This window comes from Hyperolius riggenbachi, chromosome 11 (assembly GCF_040937935.1).
Source record: "Hyperolius riggenbachi isolate aHypRig1 chromosome 11, aHypRig1.pri, whole genome shotgun sequence".
Classification (NCBI taxonomy): Eukaryota; Metazoa; Chordata; class Amphibia; order Anura; family Hyperoliidae; genus Hyperolius; species Hyperolius riggenbachi.
Genome location: NC_090656.1, coordinates 189,678,262 through 189,698,751, shown reverse-complemented (window position 1 = coordinate 189,698,751; position 20,490 = coordinate 189,678,262). Strand labels below are relative to the sequence as shown.

Below are 20,490 nucleotides of genomic sequence, written 5' to 3'. Positions count from 1 at the left end.
GGGGTTACTAAAGCGTTCTCCAAGTCCTAGTAATTACAGTAGCGGGCTGTGTAACTCGCTTGGTGGCAGATCTTTGAATTGTATGTGTGTGGTGAATCCGTTGGTATCCGAACGCTCCCTTCGTGAGTCAGTTCATCAAATTGCGAACGCGGGTTACCCTTCGTGATGAACAAATGACCGTGTGAGAGGATTTCTGACGCTGATCGATTTACCCCATCCGCAGACCGGCCTTGCGGTCTGTGACATATGCCTCCTACCTCCTCTCCTAATCACCCCCCCACCTCCAAACATGATCAATACAATATGAAACAGTTTCATCATGTAGACCTATTCACCAGCCTGACCAGCCTCTACAAACTCCTCCTCCTCCTGCTTGTACAATAACTCCTCCCCTCTCAAGCGTCATTGCCTTAACGGAACTGCATTCTAGCCTGTGCTCTGTACCCCATTACTACTCATCCCATTTCCCAGCTCTCCTCATCCTTCATTTCTATCTCTTTGCAGCCTCTCTCACTCTATTGTAATTTTCAGTTTCTAACTCAAACATCACTAATCAAAATCACTAATCTCTCTCTCTCTCTCTCCAGTCATTTTAAGCTACTGCCCTGCCTCCAAGAACGTAACTAAAAGGGTGCAGTCCATTCAACCCCAGAAGGGTCCAGAGCTGTAAGGAGGTCCCAACTATTACTTCACTCCTGTCCGATAAGGAGGTCTATCCTTCAGATCAGGAGTTTTTGTGGCTACACTTGTTATGAGTATGAAGATTATGATGCCCACACACGTTTTATTACCCTTGCAAGATGGGCCCCAGTCTGTGAGGGTCACCATGGGTAGTCAAGGAAAAGGTTGGGATTATTGGAGGCCTCATGAAAGTTTTGCTGGGGGGGCACATGATTTGTAGTTACACCTCTGCCTGCCTCGCTTCTTCCCTTTGTTTCTAAACTGCTGCAATGGCACAACCACTCAGAACTGCCATCTCTCCACTACCACCTTGTTTGACCCCGTTCATTTTGGGTTTTACTTCAAACATTCTGCTGAAATAGCCCTCACTAAATTCACCACCAACCTCTTGGAAGCTAAATCCATTGGATTTTCTTTGCCTTTGGCGCAATCTGTCATTTTCTGCTTCTCCATACTCCCTCATCCCTTAGCATTAAGGTGCTAGTGTATTCTTGAACATCTCCTTTCCTGTCTGGGTGGTTTCCCATGGTCAAATATTTCAGTATTAATTCCTTCCCTCGCCTACTGGATGTTGGTATACCATAATATTCTGATATTGTACCCCGCTCTTCACCATCTACACGTGCGGTCTGGAGCAATTCTTTTTTGTATAACTTTTATTCTCTTGACTACTTTACTCTATTATCGTGAGTCACTGATTGTCTGTCATCTGCAGGGTCATATTTAACATAAGGCACTGTAGGCACATGCCTACAGGTACCTGATGATGGAAAGGCAACTCACTCCCCTCCCCTAGTTCCTCCATCCCTATGCCTGACAGTGTAAATGAGAGGTTACTGACCTTGCTCTCGGCATTCCACTGATGAGATCTCCCTTCAGTCAGGGGCACCTCTAGCTAATTAATACTGAGGTTCCTCTAGCTACCTAATACTTGAGGACACCTCTATCCACTTCATATTAAGAGTACTTTTGGCTACCTAATAATTAGGGGCACCTGTAGCTACCTACATCAGACAAGGGACACAGGGGAGAGGTGACAGCTTGGACAGCCAGCACACTTGCAAAGCATTTTGGTGGGGGTTGTAGGTTCATGGAGGGCAAAGTCTAAGGTGCCAGGATATCTGTGCCTATAGGCTGCTGTGAGGTAAATCCGGGCCTGATCTTCTGTCATGCTGTTTTCTCAGAATTAACGTGTTCACACTTGGACAAGAATCTAGTGAGTGTGCATGCTGGATCTTTAAACAACATGCCTGGCCTTCTGGATACTACTCCATCTTGCGCCATGCCGTCCTATGCAGAAATGTTGCCCTAGCTACTGGTTCCAGTATATTCTGACTATGGCCATTCACCACACAAGAGGCTACAATAATGCTTATGCATGCCATAATCTTATCCCATCTTGACTACTGCAACATCCTACTCTGCAGTCTAACAAAAACAAACCGGTGCCAGTTCAGTACCTACTGAAACTCTGTTGCTCATATCATCCACCTCATCTTCGACTATTCTGAAGGTGGTCCTCTTTGCCAATCCCACCATTAGCCTCCACTTACCCATAGTATACGCTACAAATTTCTAACACTTTCTTACAAAGCTCTCCACAAGTTGCAACCTCCATACATTTCTTCATTCATTTCCAGATACCACCTCACTTGAAACCCTCTTTGGTGACAACCGCTCATTCTCGCACCCAGGACTTAGCGCATTTCCTCCTTTGAAACTTTCTTCCACATTTTGTCTGCTATGCTCCAAGCATTGAAACTTTCAAGCACACCCTAAAAAGGCATCTCTTTAGAAAGGCATAGAGCAGGCTTTCTCAACCCGGGTTCCCTGAAACCCCAGGGTTCCTTGAGTACTCTGCAGGGGTTCATTGGCATTTTTCCCCATCAAGGGGGTTGGGGGAAATGTGATAGTGAGCACACTATAATAGGGGGTACTGTAAAAAAAAAGCACTAAATTGGGGGTCAGAATAATAATGAGCACATTAATAAAAAAACATTAGAATTTGTTATAAAGGGCACTGTAATGGGGTAGTGGCTTAAACAGCCACATCAGCTTTTAAAGACCATGCCAGGGGTTTCTTGAGATCCAAACATTACTTGAAGGGGCTCCTTGAGATCCAAAAAGTATTTGCAGGGTTCCTCCAGGGTAAAAAGGTTGAGAAAGGCTGCTTTAGACCCTCCTCAAGTATATATCCACATCACCACTAAAAGAATTGTTAACTGTTGGTCTGCAAGATTTCTTGTCACCTCTAGTCACCTTACTTAGTGTCTTAACCCTACTCCATCCGAGAAAGTGTTTGTGTGCGATAATATACTGCCTCAGACACAGGAGACCTGGGTTTGAATTTCAACTCTTCCTTTTCAGTAACCCAGCACCTATTCAGTTAGAGAACCTTGAGCGAGATTCTTTAACACTGCTATACTGCCGATAGAGCGCACCCTAGTGGCTGCAGCTATGGCACTTTGAGTCTGCCATGAGAAAAGCCTGATATAAATGTTCTGTGTCTTGTTTTGCGAATTTAGAACATTGTTATGAATTAACCTGAACACCACACTTCAGCACCATTCAGCACGGAACCTTAAGACAATGTCAAGGGACGTTCACTTACTTGGCTTCACAGCACGTTTCATGTGACTCTGATACTTCATCCTTTCGGCTTGGAGGGAGGAAGTATGGAGTCATGTGAAACGCACTGTGAAGCGTATGTTAGTAAACTCCCGACCCTGTCCGCAACTTCAGTGCTGAAGTGTGGTGTTCGGTTAAATTCGGAATGATATTATGAATTTAAACACCAACACTACATGTAGATACAGTATGTACCTAAATTGCTGGATGTATTTATACCATACACTAACTATGCATGCAGTTTTGTTATGAACTATGTACGTATTTAAGGTACGCTCTACTCTCTGTATTGTTCTCTATACAGTGTCATATAGGACCATAGTATTTAAAACATAAAATAAATGTAATAACATCTTAAGACAGCATTCATATTTGTGGAGGAACGATGACCATCCAAGCCAACCTCAAACCATCTCTTTGCAGAAAGGCCGCATGCAATCTGCTGCTGGGACAACCAATTTACCTGCTGATCAGCGTTATTCACCCCTAGGTCCTCCAGGCTTCCTCCAGTTGGTAGAGTTGCAGCTCTGGGCTTGGTGATGGAACTTGCTCCAGTGAACGAGCGGCTGGACAGGTGGCCTCTTTTCACACCTCTGCAATTATTCGGTATCTTAAAGGCACAACGCTTGTGATAATTAAGTCCACAACCTGAGAAAGGAAAATAAAAACAACTGCTCATTTTCATATTTATTTATTTTTGTTTCATGTGAAGAAACAGTAGCTATTATCCTTCCAGACTTGACCCATCTTCCTTGTTCTAATTAAAGCAAACATGAGGTGAAAAAAAGTTTTTAAGTCAATACTTACCTAAGTGTTCTAAAGACTCTTTAGACTCCTCCAGGCTATTTCTTTACTTTGGCCATCCCTTCATCTTGTCGCTGAATGCCCAGTTTGGAACTCCGGTCGCATGCCTTCTCTGTAGTAGTTCTTGTACAGCCGTGTATACACAGGCAAGCATCAGGAGTGTCCTGGGCATGTGCAGGTCAGATTCTTTCCAAACTGCGCATACCCAGGACACTCAGCTTCTGCACACAGGAATCTGAAGGGTCTCTAGAACACAGTACTGTATACCGTATATTAAAAAAAAAAAATTCACCTCTGATGCACTTTAAGTCTAAATCCAGGCACAAATGTGTTCCTCTGTCTGTGTAGAGCACTCTGATTTATATGCTATTACAATAGATTTTTAGATGGGAGATGGGATTTAAGTAGGCAGTCCCAGCTTCCAGAAAATCCCCCTTTCATGTTCCTGCTCGTTTTCTAATTACTGTAGAATCATTTTTTTTTCCAAATTCCCATTAATTTTACCGAGTGCAAGTAAAGTTTGGTAAATAAAGTGCAGTAAGATTGCGTTAACAGTGAAACAAAGTTTGGTAAAAATGCAGAATAAGTGCATAAAATAGTTTTTTTGCTGAAAAAAGTCCAAAGTCCAGGAAACACAGCTCAAAAGACTCCATACTACATGTCATTGGAGGTGATGTGAAAAATAGCGCCAGGTACTTGTAGTTGATCAAAAATCGGTAATTTACGATAACAATATGCAGTTTTTTTCATTCTGAATTCCATTTTTTGTGATATGTACCTCTAAAATAACAATTTTTACTGCATGTTTTACGACACGTTACCGCACTCTTTTACAATTTTTATGCATTTTTTTTACACAAGCGGTAATTTCAAAGGGAAACGATTGTGGATTTTAACATGTTCTTACTGCAATTTACCGACTTATGGTTACCGAATGAAGTACGTCATTGAAAATGCTAAGAATGAATTCAAGAACAATTATGTAAGCATGAGTTATGGGTGAGCTTCCTTCACAAAGACAATTCCACACATTTACACAGGGGCGTAACTACAAATCATGATGCCTCCTCAGCCCTCTTCTGGTCACCCCACAGCCTGGGAACCCATCAGCCAGGGGTCGTATAAAAAGTTTGGCCATCCTGATCCTTTTACCCATAACAAGGATGATCTTATATAATGTTATGTCTGTAAAAAGCTATGAAGAGACCAGAGGACAAAATCAGTGTCAATAGAGGTCGGAGACAGAAATAACCCTTTAGTGTCTGGTGCAAGAGTCAACTGCCACTTAAAGTGGACCTGAACTCTCACACAGGACAGAAGGAAAACATAGAGAAATGTACCCTGTATGTATTTAGAGAGTTTAGCCTGTCTAATTCCCCCTCATCTGTGACTAATCACCATTGTAATTTGATCTCTTCAGCTGTGTCATCTCAGGAATCTCCCCTGCCATGGCAAAGCTGCTAATTTGTACACACAGGATGTTAACCCTATGTCTGCTTCCATGGAAGCAGGAAGTAGACACACTGCAGATTTATTGCAGGATTTGTTGGTGTTTTAATGTTTTTCTTTAAAGGTTGTAATGCTGTTGCATATCTTCTAGAGCAGAGAGGAAGTCCTGAGTTCAGGTCCACTTTAAAACATCAGCCAAGCAGATAATTTATAGAATTTCCAAAAAGGTTGGCCCCCATGGAACAAAAATAGCACATATTAAAACTCCATCTGTCTAATATATTTTAGCTTTACTCACCTTGGCATTTTAACCCTTGTCTCACCAAGCCAAACAACATTTCTCCACAGTAGTCACAAAAGGCCGGAGACTTGTAAGAGTGGACCAAGAGGATGTGAGGACGGATAGAGAAGTCAAGGGACACAGAAGCTGGAAAAAGCACATTACATTCACATTAGGGACGTACTTGATGTGTGAGTGTTCTAAAGAAAAGTGGCTGATATGTACAGTTGATAGCAATGCACAAACCTTCTAAAACGAACATAAAACCTCATTTTCAAACAATCTTGTAAGATGTAACTATAAACCATATAATGAAAAATACAATAAAAAACAACTTATACAATGTTATTGTTTTATGAAAAATAGATCTGCATTTTGAATTTTAAATGAATATAGTTGAGACAGGATCAACGTACCTCTAAAAATGGTGCCATGGATGTTTGAGCGCTGGAGAAAGCAGCTTGTAGAATATCGGTAAAATGATGGGTATTCTACCATTGGGCAATACGATAGTAAAATATCAGTTATTTTTACAGATATCTTACTTTCGCTAAACCTAACATTACTCTCCCTTTAGCCCTCCCTCTAATGATGCCTAACCCACCCTAACTGAACTGACCCCCCCTCCCCCCGATCCGAAATACCTACTGATATCAGCACTGCCTTAGCCACTAAACTCATCCTTCGCCGGTATCTGCGCCAACAAACATTGATATTTATTGAGTGCTACCAAAATACCCACTGGGTACCGCTAAAGCCATAATAAACATTTCGATCTATGCAGTGGCCATTTTACCAAAGCACTAAATAAAAATAACACCTAGGAGAAGAAGTTAATTGCATATAGGCCATGTGGTGAGATGAGATACATTCATTAAAGGCGCCTGCAAATTTGAGAATGCAGTAAGATCGATAGTAAAATATCGGTATATACCGATATTTTACTAAAGCCAAACCTAACCTTATTCTCACACAGAACCCACCCCTGATGTCTAAACCTTAAACCTCCACCCCCTCACACACAAACTACCTACTTAATGTGCCTAACCCCCCCCCCCACACACACACACGCACTACTTGCCTAAAACTAACCCCCCCCCCACCCCACACTACCTGCCTAATGCCTGAACCAACCCCAACCATATCCCCCTCCTCTGCCCCCAGACACTCCGCCTTCCTAATGCCAAAATCTAACCCTGCTCCTCGCACACACTACCTTATGCCTAAACCTAAACTCCCGCCGTAAAATGTCGGGGGTTACAAAATATCGGCATTTGGGAGCAGTACCAGAGCCCGCTACCTGCCGGGTGCCAAATTTCCACTCCGGCGCCCGCATACTGATATTTTCTATTGGTGCCTATGGCGGCGCCACATTAGTCCACTGCCCGCATGCGCCCTTTTTTACTGACACCGTATTATACAGACTCTAACATTTAATTTCACTAACTGTCCCTTAGAGATACACAAAACAGAAGTTTTCCACCTTAAAACAGGAGTTATTTGCAATTATTCAGGTTGGAGTGAGATCTGAGATGTCCCACAATGCATCACTACTGAATATGCAAATCATCGCTTTGTTCAGAGCTCACTCCAACCTGAATTGTTGCAAATACCCTCCGTTTTAAGAAGGCAAACCTCTGTGTTGCAAAGCATTTTAGTAAGGAGGCTTTTTGATCTCTTTTAGCCCCTTACATGCTCCTAGGAGTTCTGGTTCACCAAGAGCTTGCTGGGCAATCAGTAACTTAGAGAAACACACAGTCTAATATCCCTACTGTAGTTATATGGTCTGCAGAAATCCCAGGAGTCAGGAAGCCAAAGCTCCTTTCACTAAAAATGTCAAATAAATAAAGAATACTTAAAGAGAATCTGTATTGTTAAAATCGCACAAAGGTAAACATACCAGTGCGTTAGGGGACATCTCCTATTACCCTCTGTCACAATTTCGCCACTCCTCGCCGCATTAAAAGTGGTTAAAAACAGTTTTAAAAAGTTTGTTTATAAACAAACAAAATGGCCACCAAAACAGGAAGTAGGTTGATGTACAGTATGTCCACACATAGAAAATACATTCATACACTAGCAGGCTGTATACACCCTTCCTTTTAAATCTCAAGAGATCATTTGTGTGTTTCTTTCCCCCTGCAGCTATCTTCCACTGAAGTGTCAGGCTGTTTCTTCCTGCAGAGTGCAGACAGCTCTGCCTGTATGTAATTCCTCAGTATGTGAAAGCCCAGCCAGCTCAGAGGAGGATTTATCCAGCTTGTAAAAGATAAGAGAGAAGAGAGAAGCTGCCCTAATCTAAATAATACACAGGCAGTGTGCAGAGAGGGGCCTGGAGGGGGGAGATGCATCACAGAACCACAACACTGAAGAACTTGGCAACCTTCCAGACACAGGCCGACAAGTCTGACAAGAGAGAGATAAGTTGATTTATTACAGAGATGGTGATAGTAGAAAGTGCTGCAGTAAGCCAGAACACATTAGAATAGCTTTTGGAACTTGTAGGATGATAAAAAACAAGATGCAATTTTTGTTACGGAGTCTCTTTAACTCAAAAGTTATGTGCCAGCTATAATTGTTTGGGGCAATGAGCTAGTTCATAAATATTTCCTACTGGACTGGTTCCTTTATCACATATGCATTTTCCCACTCCTTGTCCAATTAATGCTACCACAGTCTAGAGCACAATTTGAGATGCTGCCAATTATTCCTGCAATATATTTTTGTGAAAATTGAGGAAATCTTTGCAAACATGGGAAGAACATATCTCCATTCAGTTAGTGGTCTGGCCAAGTATTGAACCAGAGACTCCAGTAAAGTGAGGAAGCTAACCACTAAGCTACATAGGACATTTTTGAATATACATTTTTCTGCTTGTTCCTGAAACTGGATCATTGCTGAAACTGGATCAGGTGGAGAAAGTCAGCCGCTAAGAACCAGACGAAGTACCAAAATAACTAACCGAGTGTGTATGCAATCCTGGGGTCAGAACAGGCATATTCAGGAGGAAACAATGACAGAGTTCAATGAAAGGTATTCAGGGTACAGGATAGCAGGATAGTGAACAGGAACTAACATCTCAGATGAGCTTATACAATCTCAGGCCTAGGTGCAGATATTGGGCACAGGAACCAGGACAAGCACACAAGCTTAACTAACACAACTTCATAGCATTCTGATTACCCAGGAGACTACATATCCCTCTAATGATACTTTAGACCTACAGTTTACTGGTCGGAAGAATTGAAGTAGAATAAACCACTGTAGTAGTATATTCAGCTTCTTACCAGGTAGGACAACTTCAATCAGGTCCCCTTCAGCGATGCTGTTGATTGGCAGAAGACGCTCAAGAACATATTCTGAGTTAACATTGTGCCGAAATAGTTGGATCTTTTCTGAAATGCCCAGGAATCCATATTCAGGGTACTAGGGATATACAAGAAAATAGAATTCAGTTACAAAATAAAATAGCAAAAATGTTAATGTACAAGAAGACAAGTTATTCTGTCACCAACCTCGCGTGCTTGAAGTAGATGATACCTGTTCCATGTGTTATTAGAAAAAGTAATATCAGTGAAACAAACTGCTTAAAGGGACACTTAAGTCAAACAAAAAAAATGAGTTTTACTCACCTGGGGCTTCCAATAGCCCCCTGCAGCTGTCCGGTGCCCTCGCCGTCTCCCTCCGATCCTCCTGGCCCCGCCGGCAGCCACTTCCTGTTTCAGTGACAGAAGCTGACAGGCTGGGGACGCAAGTGATTCTTCGCGTTCCTGGCCACAATAGCGCCATCTATGCTGCTATAGCATATATCATATACCATATAGCAGCATAGAGGGTGCTAATGTGTCTGGGAACGCGAAGAATCACTCGCGTCCCCAGCCTGTCAGCTCCTGTCACCGAAACAGGAAGTGGCTGCCGGCGGGGCCAGGAGGATCGGAGGGAGATGGCGAGGGTACCGGACAGCTGCAGGGGGCTATTGGAAGCCCTAGGTGATTAAAACTCATTTTTTTTGTTTGACTTAAGTGTCCCTTTAATGAGGCACTGTAGTGACATATAGTACAAGGTAGTAAATTATTCTGGATACCCACTTTTACAGTTATTTTCCTGGTTTTAGCATCAGAAACATTTCCTATATCTATACCAGGGCTAAGGAGTCGTTACAAAAATCATCCGACTGCTCAGTTTCAGAAACCACAGACTCCAGGTACCCAAAATTGCTCCGACTCCTCAACTCTCACTCCTTAATTACACGGTACGTTTTTTGCATTCGATTTGGTGCGCGATCTATTAGCCATTCGATTTTCTGCTCGATTCGCTTTTCTTCCACTCGTTTTTATCTTTTTTTTCCATTTACTTCTATAAGAAATCGAGCAGAAATGAATCGAGCGGAACATCGGACATGTTGGAATTTTATCATCGAAGGCATCTATCGGAACGATTCTTACAAAAAAACATATCGTGTAATCACAGCATAAAGTGCCCACACACCATACAATTTTTCAAATATCTGTTGAATTCAAGAATTCTGGAACTTCCTCTTCCTGCAGTCACACTGTGTCTTACACAAAACAGAAGCTTCCTCTTCCTGTGTAGCAATACTTTGTGTTCCCCCACTACAGAGGAACACTAATCCGTTCCTTTTGGACCTATAGTATCTCAAATAAACATAATACTTCTTATAGTGCAACACCGCTTAATAAAATAAACATATACAATTTAAAAGCACTCACAAAAATCAGGTGATTTCAATAGCATAGAGTTTTGACCGGGCTCTCCCCGTGCGATGCTCTGGATCAGCGCTCAGCAAGATGTCGGCCCTCTCATGCAAACTTCCCCATGGTTCGTGTCCCCACCTCCTCGCATGTAGATCCGCCCAACAGGTTTCGTACATCAGTACTCATCAGGGGCACGGCCCTGATAAGTACTGATATATGAAACGCGTTGGGTGGAGCTACGTGCAAGGAGGCGGAGTGACTCTCGACTGTCTCCACAGCCCTGATCTGTATATGGTTGTACTGTATATTGGTATGTAGCCCCGCCCTCCCAGTGATGCTTAGCCTAGGCTGTTTAGCTATTTGGAATACTCCTCAAAGAGCATTCTGGGAGACTCAGACTAGGCATTATTTTCGCTGTCTTCAAAATTCTCCAAACAAACATTCCAAAGAGCTGCACCTGACAGGACTAAAGACTCCAGTTGTGTAAATCAGTGTGAGGAAAGATTGTACAATTGGCAAACACGGACTTAATAATTAATACATTTTATTCAGTACATTATTTTTGCTGTGGTTCCTCTTTAAAATGAAGCTAAACTTTTTTTTTGTCATCCTGCTGCAAACGCATCTAATCTATATGCTATACAAGTTGTTCTGTAATTATCTGTATGAACCGACTCTGGAGGTGCTCTATCTAAATCTACACCCTAAAGGAGCCCATACACTGGTCGATTTCTGCCATCGATATATATGGCCGATTCCACCACTGTGATCGAATCGGCTAGAAATTGATGCAGCAGGAAGCATGATCAATCGCCCAATCAATCAATTTCTGGCCGACTTCAATAGATCTGCTTGATCTTTCCGAACAGAAAAACTAGGTCGATCGGCTGTTGGCAGCAGATCAATGGCCCAAAGGTTTGCATCGGATCGAATGGTGCAACACTGCATTTCAAATGATGTTCAGTAGATTTAATTCTGAAATCTATTGGAAATCTGTTCCTTGTGTGTGGCACATGTCAGATAGATTCCTGTCAGATCGATGGTCAAATCTTCTGCAAATCTCTAAGTGCATGAGTACCTTTAAGGTAACCATACACTACAACGATTTCAGTTGAAATACAGCAGATTCAATCACTGTGATTGAATCTGCTGTAAAATCATTAACGCAAATGTTGACCGATCGACCGATTTCCACCCGAAAACGATCATCTGTCTAGGCAGAAAATTTAGCTCGAATGCAGGCGGGTCAGGAGCGCGTCCGATACGATGACGACCGACGCAGCTGCGCGAGTCCCTGCAGTCTCTCAGTTCTTCCGGGGTCTTCTCCGTCTTGAAGATACTTCCTGTCCCGTCATGTGAGAAGGCGAAGTTCAAACAGTAGAGGGCGCTCTGCTATTTGAACTTCCGCTGGACGGGACAGGAAGTGAAAAGAAGATGGAGAAGGACGCTGGAAGAAGGGACAGCACAGACCTGGGAACTCGCGCCGGCGGACAGGTGATGTATTGCTGCTGACCAGGGGAGCAAGAGTGACCTGGGGGTGGGGAGGCAGGCGGCAGCGGCTGTTCCACAGGTTGTGAATCAATTTCATGCTGAAATAGATTCAAAATCTGTGTGCAGTGTATGGGCAGCCATTAGATCCCTCTCTGATCAGATTCAATCAGAGAGAGATCTGTTGGTCGATCTGGTGGCAGCTTGGGCTATGCCGCGCAGGAAGATATCTCAGCCCCTGGTGGGGCGATTTGCTCAGTTTAAAATGCTGTACGCGCAGCTAGCACTTTACTAGCCGCGCGTACAGCTCGATCGCCGCCGCTCTGCGGCGATCGCCCGCACGCAGCGGCGCAAGAGGCCCCCCCCCGCCAGAGCCCTGCGCTACCCGGACTAATGAGTTCCCGGGCAGCGCTATGGGCTGGATCGGAGGCGTCTGACGTCATTCCGATCGTCGCCATGGCGACAGGAGAAGCCAAACAGGGGAGCGCGTTATATACGCGTTCCCCTGTTTGCTATTGATGCCGGCGACGATCGCACTAGAGGGACACATGCGCCCTCTAGTGGTGTTTCATGTAGCTACCACTCTGGTAGCTTTACATGAAACAAAAAAAAATTAAAAAAAAAAAGGATTTTTGCCTAAGTGGCAAAAAAAATTAACCGCCAGGGAGGTTAAGGGACTCTTATCATGGCCAAGACGTAGTTTTCAATATGTGAGCTCTTTACGCTCCCACCGCTATCACGCTTCTGCCACGGCTACACTCAGCTGTCCGATGACAGCTGAGCTCTGTGAGCAGGTCAAGAGACATGTTCATTGGCTCATAACTCTGTGATAGCTGTGGCTGTGAGCCTATCACAGTAATCACCCAGAAAAAAATGTTTTTTTTTCTATCTGCATTTTATTTCATTTTGATTTCCAGCACTGCTCTCTTCCCTCTCTGTGATCCTCCGTACTGTTAGCAGGTGTTCAATGCGACCATCAGTCTGGAAAAATCAAAGTAGATCCAAATGTTCCGTGGAACACGCTGAACGGATCAGTTCAAACAGACCAATGTGAACGGATCCATTCGTTAACAACGGTTACGTTGGCATCTGTTCCCCTAAACCTTCCATTTTAAAGCGAATGTGAACCGGGCCTTATGCTGTATCACTGCTTATTCATTAAATATGGATGACCCAGCTTTTTGGATGGAGACAAACCATGGATTACATTGGTCCATATGCAATTACATTTTTCATCTGCGTTATCTCCTAGGAGATCATTTTCATCTTCACGTTAAACGAACTTTTCAGCATTTTACAGTTGAAAAAGTACCTAATAGTTGTTGAAAAAGTGCTATCAAAATTATTTTGAGTAATTTGTTACTTGCTGGTGGCTTACAAAGCATTTTATGACAAGTTATGAAAATATCACCTAGGAAAAAACACAGGAGAAAAAATGAATTGCATATGGGCAATTTCATCTTCAAACCAAGCTCTTTCATCTTCAAACCAAGGTATTACTTAGAATCAGAAACTATGACTCTAGTAAACAAGGTAAACTCTAGTATAATGCTAGTAAATAAGGTAAATATTATAGGTCTCAAAACTGAGCCTCATGGTACACCAAAAGTTTATACATTATAACTATAGACAAGAGTTTTTCATGCTCGTTCTTCATTCAAACCAAGTGTTGTGGCTTAGCTTACAGATAGATCATTCACCTTAGGAAACATTGTCTTACACTGTTCAGAGTAGTCACAGCTCATGTAAACCAGATTTCAATAAAAGTGATGAAAGGGTAAACTACTTTATGCCAGCACCCTAAGGGTAATTTACCTATTTCACACTTGATAAAATTAAACAAGGAAAGCTTCAAACATTTAGTCATGTGCAGGAGATCTAAGAAAAAACAGGAATTTCTGTTGCGCATGACTGGGTGTATGAAGCCAACGTAGGTTCCCTTTAAGAAAATAAATTGAATCCCCTTCATGGGACGGACAGTTCCATCCTTTCTCCCACAATGCAGTAAGGCCAGCTGCCTTGACTCAAACTTTGATAGGGTTAATTTAAAATGGTGTATGAATTTTCCACCTATAACCATAGTTAGGGTCACTAAGATGCTTGTGAACTACTGGTTGTGAACTTTTTTTAAAAAATAAATACGTTTTTTTAAATAAATAATTACATAACAGCATCTTTTTTAAAATTCATTAAGTCATCAACTTTAAAGGAGACATAGCCCAATGAGGATTATTTAAATTAACCACATAGCTATGTTCTGTCCATTGGTACATACCTCTGTGCACTGTCCATTGCCCTGTGCTTCCCAACCACCGTCATCTCTAGCAAAAAAAATTTCACTTTCAGAGAAAATCAAATTTTTAACTGACACAAGACTGCTGATAGTTAAACCAACGCCGCACTTGTGGCTGCCTAAGCTTGATGTGGCGTAGTTTTAAAAACTGCGGGTCCCGGATGTAATAGCGGTGTCCCCGCTGTCACAGATCTGCACTGTCAAAAGACAGTGGAGTTGTGTGCATCGGTCAGGAGCTGTTTTCATTAGCTCCTGACTGCCTGATCCCTGTGAGTCAATCACACTGATCAGGAAATTAAAAAAAGGGAAAAAAAAACACTTTTGGTTCGTAAAGGGACCAGAGGCTTTGGTCCAAAATCAGGAAGAGGCAGGCTTCCAGCGTCCATGTGTCCCACTCACGCTTTTTCCAGCTCCATTCAAGTCCCTCTCTGCCCCGCTCCAATGTGTCCTGAGGAGCACTTTGATTCTGAGGTAGCGCTGACTCCAGAGGGATTTCTGGGGTCGGGCCCTTTTCAATATGGAGTTGCTAGATTTCAGAAAGTGGCGGCGGCCGAACAGGACACTAGAGAAATAGATGGGGTCTGCAGGGGGTGAGTATTATTTACAAACCTTTATTTTACAGATTTGTTTTGGGTTTTAACACTCCCCATTGCCGCTAATTTGCTAACCTTTTATCATTCCCAACTGCTAATTTGCTAACCTTTCAGCACTCACCATTACTGATAATTTGCTAACCTTTCAGCACTCCCCATTACTTATAATTTGCTAACCTTTCAGTACTCCCATTGCTGCTATTTTGCTAACTTTTCATCACTCCCCACTATTGCTAATTTTCCAACTTTTCAACAGATGTATATTTCACTATGACCCAGGTGAGGGTTCAGCTTTTTTCATTAGATCATGATCCAGTTCTGACACTTATGTGCCATTGTAGGTGTTCTCTGTGTGCACATACTACATGACCTCAAACTTCGGAGATGCTCTCATGAACATCCTACAATACCTCCTGCTTTGGAGATGATCACTGAGATGATCCATATGAACACCCTACAAGGCCTCCCGATTTACAGATGCTCTCAGTGTGAACACCCCACAGGACCTCCCATTTTGGAGATGCTCTCAATGTGAAAATCCCACAGGACCTCCAGTTTTGGAGATGCTCTTGATGTGAACACCTCACAAGCCCTCCCACGGATGAGCTCTATGTTAATACCTCACAGGTGCTCCCATTTCAAAGGTGCTCTCGATGTGAACACCCTTCAGGACTTCCAGTTTTGCAGATGATCTCAGTGTGAAAACCTTACAGGACCTCCCATTTCGGAGATGCTGCCGATGTGAATACCCCACAGTACCTCCTGTTTTGCAGATAGTTTGACTTGGATATCATAATTTGGCCATTGCCTAAACCAGTCAGATCCTTATGTTTAACCATTACTCCAGCTTCCAACATATCACCTTTAAGGGCTGGGGCACACCGAGCGGGTTTTTTGGCGTTTTTGCAGCCGCTTGCAGCTGCGGATACGCTTGGGCAATGTTTCTCAATGGGGTGGTTCACACCAGAGCGGGAGGCGTTTTGCTGAAGCGCATACTTCCGGGCTAAGGCATTTTTTAGATTGCGGAGGCGTTTCTGCCTCCAATGTTAAGTATAGGAAAAACGCAAACCGCTCTGAAAAACGCTAGATCAGAGCTGTTTTCCAGGCGTTTTTGTTGCAGAAGCTGTTTAGTAACAGCTTTACTGTAACAATATATGAAATCTACTACACCAAAAACGCTTCCCAAAACCGCAAAATGCTAGGTGAAACGCTACAGAAAAATAAGAAAAAACGTTCCAAAATCTGCTAGCATTTTGCGGATCTGCTAGCGGGTTTTGGTGAGTCGCTGCCTGTTAATTCGGACCAATGGACAGGTGACAAGGCAATGAGATAATGTATTTGCTTTTTGTCAGAGCATTTTTTATGAAGATAATTGGCCTATGTGTTTATATATATATATATATATATATATATATATATATATATATATATATATATATATATATATATATATATATATATATATATATCATGTAATGTAACAATCAAATATACCAAAGAGTCATTCCACATTCCACAACTTTTCAAGATACTGTGTGTGCAGAAGATAGCTTGCAAGGTATTAAGATAACAACCTGCATATGTTCCTCTACAATGTTTACCTAGAAAGAGACATCAATAATATTTTATCACTGGAAAAAAAAAATCTCCTTTTAGTGGCAGACCCTTATTTACCAGTAAGTGTGAATGTTTTGCATTCCATAAGAAAAGGTGATGTGTTTCACAGCCAAAGGGAACAACATGAACTCTCAAAACTGTGAAAACAACTGCCAACATTTTCATGAAGGTAATTTCACACCATGTGTGCGGCTACTTTCCAGAGCGGTCGGCAGCCAACCATGCGACTTGTAAGATAGACCCATGCATTCCTATGGGCCTGATTATACATACCGTTTGCGCAGGATACAGGTATGTCAGTTGCGATATAGACACAGCGCATTGGGCCCATATTCCCACATCGGCTGTTTTGTTGTAATGTGGCTCAGGGGCATAACTAAAAACCATAGAGCCCCACAGCAAAAAAATGATGGAGCCAAGTTAAGCTTATACTACCATACCCTCCTCTTCACAGCCAGGGAACCCATCTGCCAGGAGTTTCAGAACAAGTGCAACCACCATAACCAGTAAGGGCACAACAACACCTACTCTTGGGGTGCGGGAGGCTGTATTGGAGAGAGGTTAAAGTGTACATGAGACGGGGAGGGAGAGAAAAATGATACATACCCTTCCAGGCTGATTGCTCCCTCGCCGTCCTCCCCCGCCACCTGGATTGTCTAGAATTCAGACCCAAAAGCCGATCAGCCGGCCGGCCCAGGCGCAGTCCGTGCCAGTCGGCCCAGTGCAGTAGTGCTGCACTGGCACAGAACGCTCCTGGTGACAGGAGCGCAACAGAGGTGCTCTCGCCGGCTGGGCTGCACATGCACAGAACGCCCCAGACTGCAGGACCAGACTGAAGGATTTTCAGTGCCCAATTCCAGACGATCCAGGCGGCAGAGGAGGACAGTGAGGGAATGATCACCCTGTATGGGGCTGGAGGAAGCCCCACGTATGTATACTTTTTCTCTCCCTCGCCATCTCAGGTTACCTTTAATGCTGACCTGAACAGAAAACAAACTGATGAGATGAACAATTTATCTACAGACCTACTCCTAAACAGACTTTCATAGAATCCCAGACTAGAATTTAGTGTTTGAAAGCTAAAAATGAAGTTTACAGTCTCAGCAGAATGACAGTCTTTTTTTTTTACAGCTCTCACCTTGAACTATGTTTCTGGGACCTGGGGGGGGAGTTTGGGGTTGTCTAGGGGGTAGGCCATACTCTCTAGACAACCGTAACCCCACCCCACCCCACCCCACCCTTAAAGACAAGTTTCCCTGTCAAATGCTTAAAATGTAAAGTGGAGAGAGAAGAGACACACCAGGTAGGGAATAGGTGCTCGGCTGAAAGCGTTAAAAAGAGGAAACAGAGGGGGCGTGGCCACAGAGCTGTATGGCAGCCTAATCCAGCAGCTCTGTGAAAGAACACTGATTACAGCGACAAAAAGCAGCTTTTAAAGCCAGAAAAGCGGCGATTTTGTGCAGAATCACCTCAGGAAGAGATGGATTACCGAAGGGTGACTTATAAAAGGAAAAACAACAGCCCAAAGCCCAGGAAACTATCTGACTGGTATGGCCCTGCTGGGAAAGATGGTTGCCGCGGTGACAGAGAACAGCAACAGTGTTATACAACTAGCCAGGCTCCACTGATCAGACCAGCGCTGTTTATTTCTACTTATGCTGCACAGACCCCACAAGCTGCGGACATACACAGCAGGGAAAGTGGAGGTACATCACCGGACACCCCGACTTCTAGGAGCCCTATGAAAACTAAACCACGCATAGAGCAGCAGGAGAATCAGGTAGGACAGGCCCCATGTTCCCCTGTCACAGTTGCAGATATACCTGATCCTCTGGCACAGTTTAATGCCACTGATCAAGCACTCTCCCAGTCTTTCTTTAAAGAGTTTATGATTTCATTTAGAAACTCCATGCAGAATGATATAAAGCTTTTAGCAGAGCATGTTTCACAGTTTGCCATTGATACAAATGATCGCATCACAAAAATGGAAAACAAAATGGCGGATGTCACAATAGCTCATAATGAACTAGTGGACTCTCATGAAGAGCTTTTAGAGGAAGTGAAGTGGCTGAAGAACAAATTGATTGATGCGGAAGATCGCAATCGTCGCAATAATATAAAGATTAGAGGGATTGCTGAGAGTGTCACCACAGATGATTTAAAACAGTATGTGAAAGAAATCATCAAAGCCACACTGCCCTCTGTGCCTGACAGTGACCTTGTTATAGACAGAGCTCATAGGCTGCCTAAGCCTAATTTTTTGCCAGAAAAAGTGCCGAGGGATGTAATAATCCGGATACATTTTTATCATGTAAAAGAGGCCTTTTTAGCCACTACCAGAAAGGGCCAGAAACTGCCAGCACCTTATGAACATTTGATATTATACTCTGATCTCTCCCAAGCTACGCTGCAAACAAGAAGGGAGTTTGCTGCAGTCACAACTACACTGAGAGAAGTGAAAATCCCATACCAGTGGGGTTTTCCAACAAAACTGCTTGTTAAATACCATGGATCACAGCACGTTTTAAAAACACCACAAGAAGGATTGGACTTCCTCAAACTTTGCAACCTTCCAGTTAGCAACCCAAAAGAAGGAAGATTGGCACTTCCTGTCCTAACTCACAAGCATACTCCAGCTACCAAACCACAAAGGATGGAGTGGTCCGGCAGCACTGAAGAAAAAGACAAGCTTCCTGAGGCTTCTGGAACAACATGAACTGAACTTTACATTGCTAGAAGATTCAGTGTTCTTCCACATTTTCCCCTCCATTAGGCTTTTCCCCTCCAGGTTTGTTTTTTTTTGATCCAGTGGAGGTGAACTGACTTTTTTTTTTGCGGCCCACAGCTGTGGACCGAGGCCTACAGGCCAAATATCTCTGTTTTTACTGTTTTTAAATTGTTTTTGGTTTAATGTTTTTCAGTACTCACTGAGAACATGTGTTTTTTCTTCTTTATCTTTACACATTTCTTACTAACCCCCCTTTACTCCTACAGTGCCGAGAAACTTGGACATTATGTTTTTCACTTATCACAATCAATAAGATACAGATTGCAGTTGAAAAGAGTCATTGGTATGGAATACAGTATACTTTCATATCTGCTTATTTGTAAAAATGTCACAGGAACTTAAGGTTATGTCTCTTAATGTGAGAGGCCTTAACTCGCACAGGAAAATATTTTTGTTACAGAAATTCCTAAAGGATGAAAGGGTTGATGTAGTCTGTCTGCAAGAGACTCATCTTAATATTGAAGGGGCCTCGAAATTCAGATTATATCAATTTTCCACCATACACCACTCAGTTTTGGAGAAGAAGAAGAAATGTGGAGTTTGTATAGCCATAAGAGATAACTCTGGGTTTGATGTGCTTACTGTTGATAGCAGCAATGATGGGAGATTTATAGTGATTTCAGGTATGATTAATTCTCAAAAAATCACAATTGCCAACTTATACTCACCTAATAAAAACCAAATTAATTTCTTGAATAAAGAATTAAAGAAAATTGGTAAACTAAAAAAAGGACATCTCGTGATAACAGGTGACTTAAACGCAGTATTAGATCCCATCATTGACTGTTCATCAACAAGGAAACAACCACCAGCTATCATTCAACCCAGTTTGCTGAATAATGAATTATATGACACCTGGAGATGTTTACATCCTAAAGAAAGAGAATACTCTTATTACTCTCCAGTACACAAATCCTTTTCGAGGATTGATCATTGTTTGGTGGATAGATACACTTTACCATTAATTTCTGACATACAAATTGGCACAAGAACTTGGTCGGATCATAGCCCCATATTGATTAAAATACAAATTTCTGATTCCCCTAATATGAGACAACCCTGGAGAATGAATAAAATAATATTACATTCTAAAACTACAGCCCCCTTGATACAGAAAAATTTGAAAGATTTCTTTCTTATCAATGATATCAATG

The 20,490-nt window shown here is 42.7% G+C and overlaps 1 protein-coding gene across 3 annotated transcripts in view; it reads right to left on the bottom strand.

Annotated features, from left to right (window-relative positions):
- The window catches only part of LOC137538987 (serine/threonine-protein kinase D3-like), a 195,860-nt gene that overhangs the window by 47,685 nt on the left and 127,685 nt on the right, over window positions 1–20,490 (bottom strand). For all 3 annotated transcript variants that reach the window (XM_068261442.1, XM_068261443.1, XM_068261441.1), the window contains exons 3-5: window positions 9,130–9,268; window positions 5,861–5,989; window positions 3,773–3,957 (exon numbers count right to left, since the gene is read on the bottom strand). In XM_068261442.1, coding sequence (XP_068117543.1) covers window positions 3,773–3,957; window positions 5,861–5,989; window positions 9,130–9,268 — 453 coding nt within the window. The remainder of the gene's footprint in view (window positions 1–3,772; window positions 3,958–5,860; window positions 5,990–9,129; window positions 9,269–20,490) is intronic.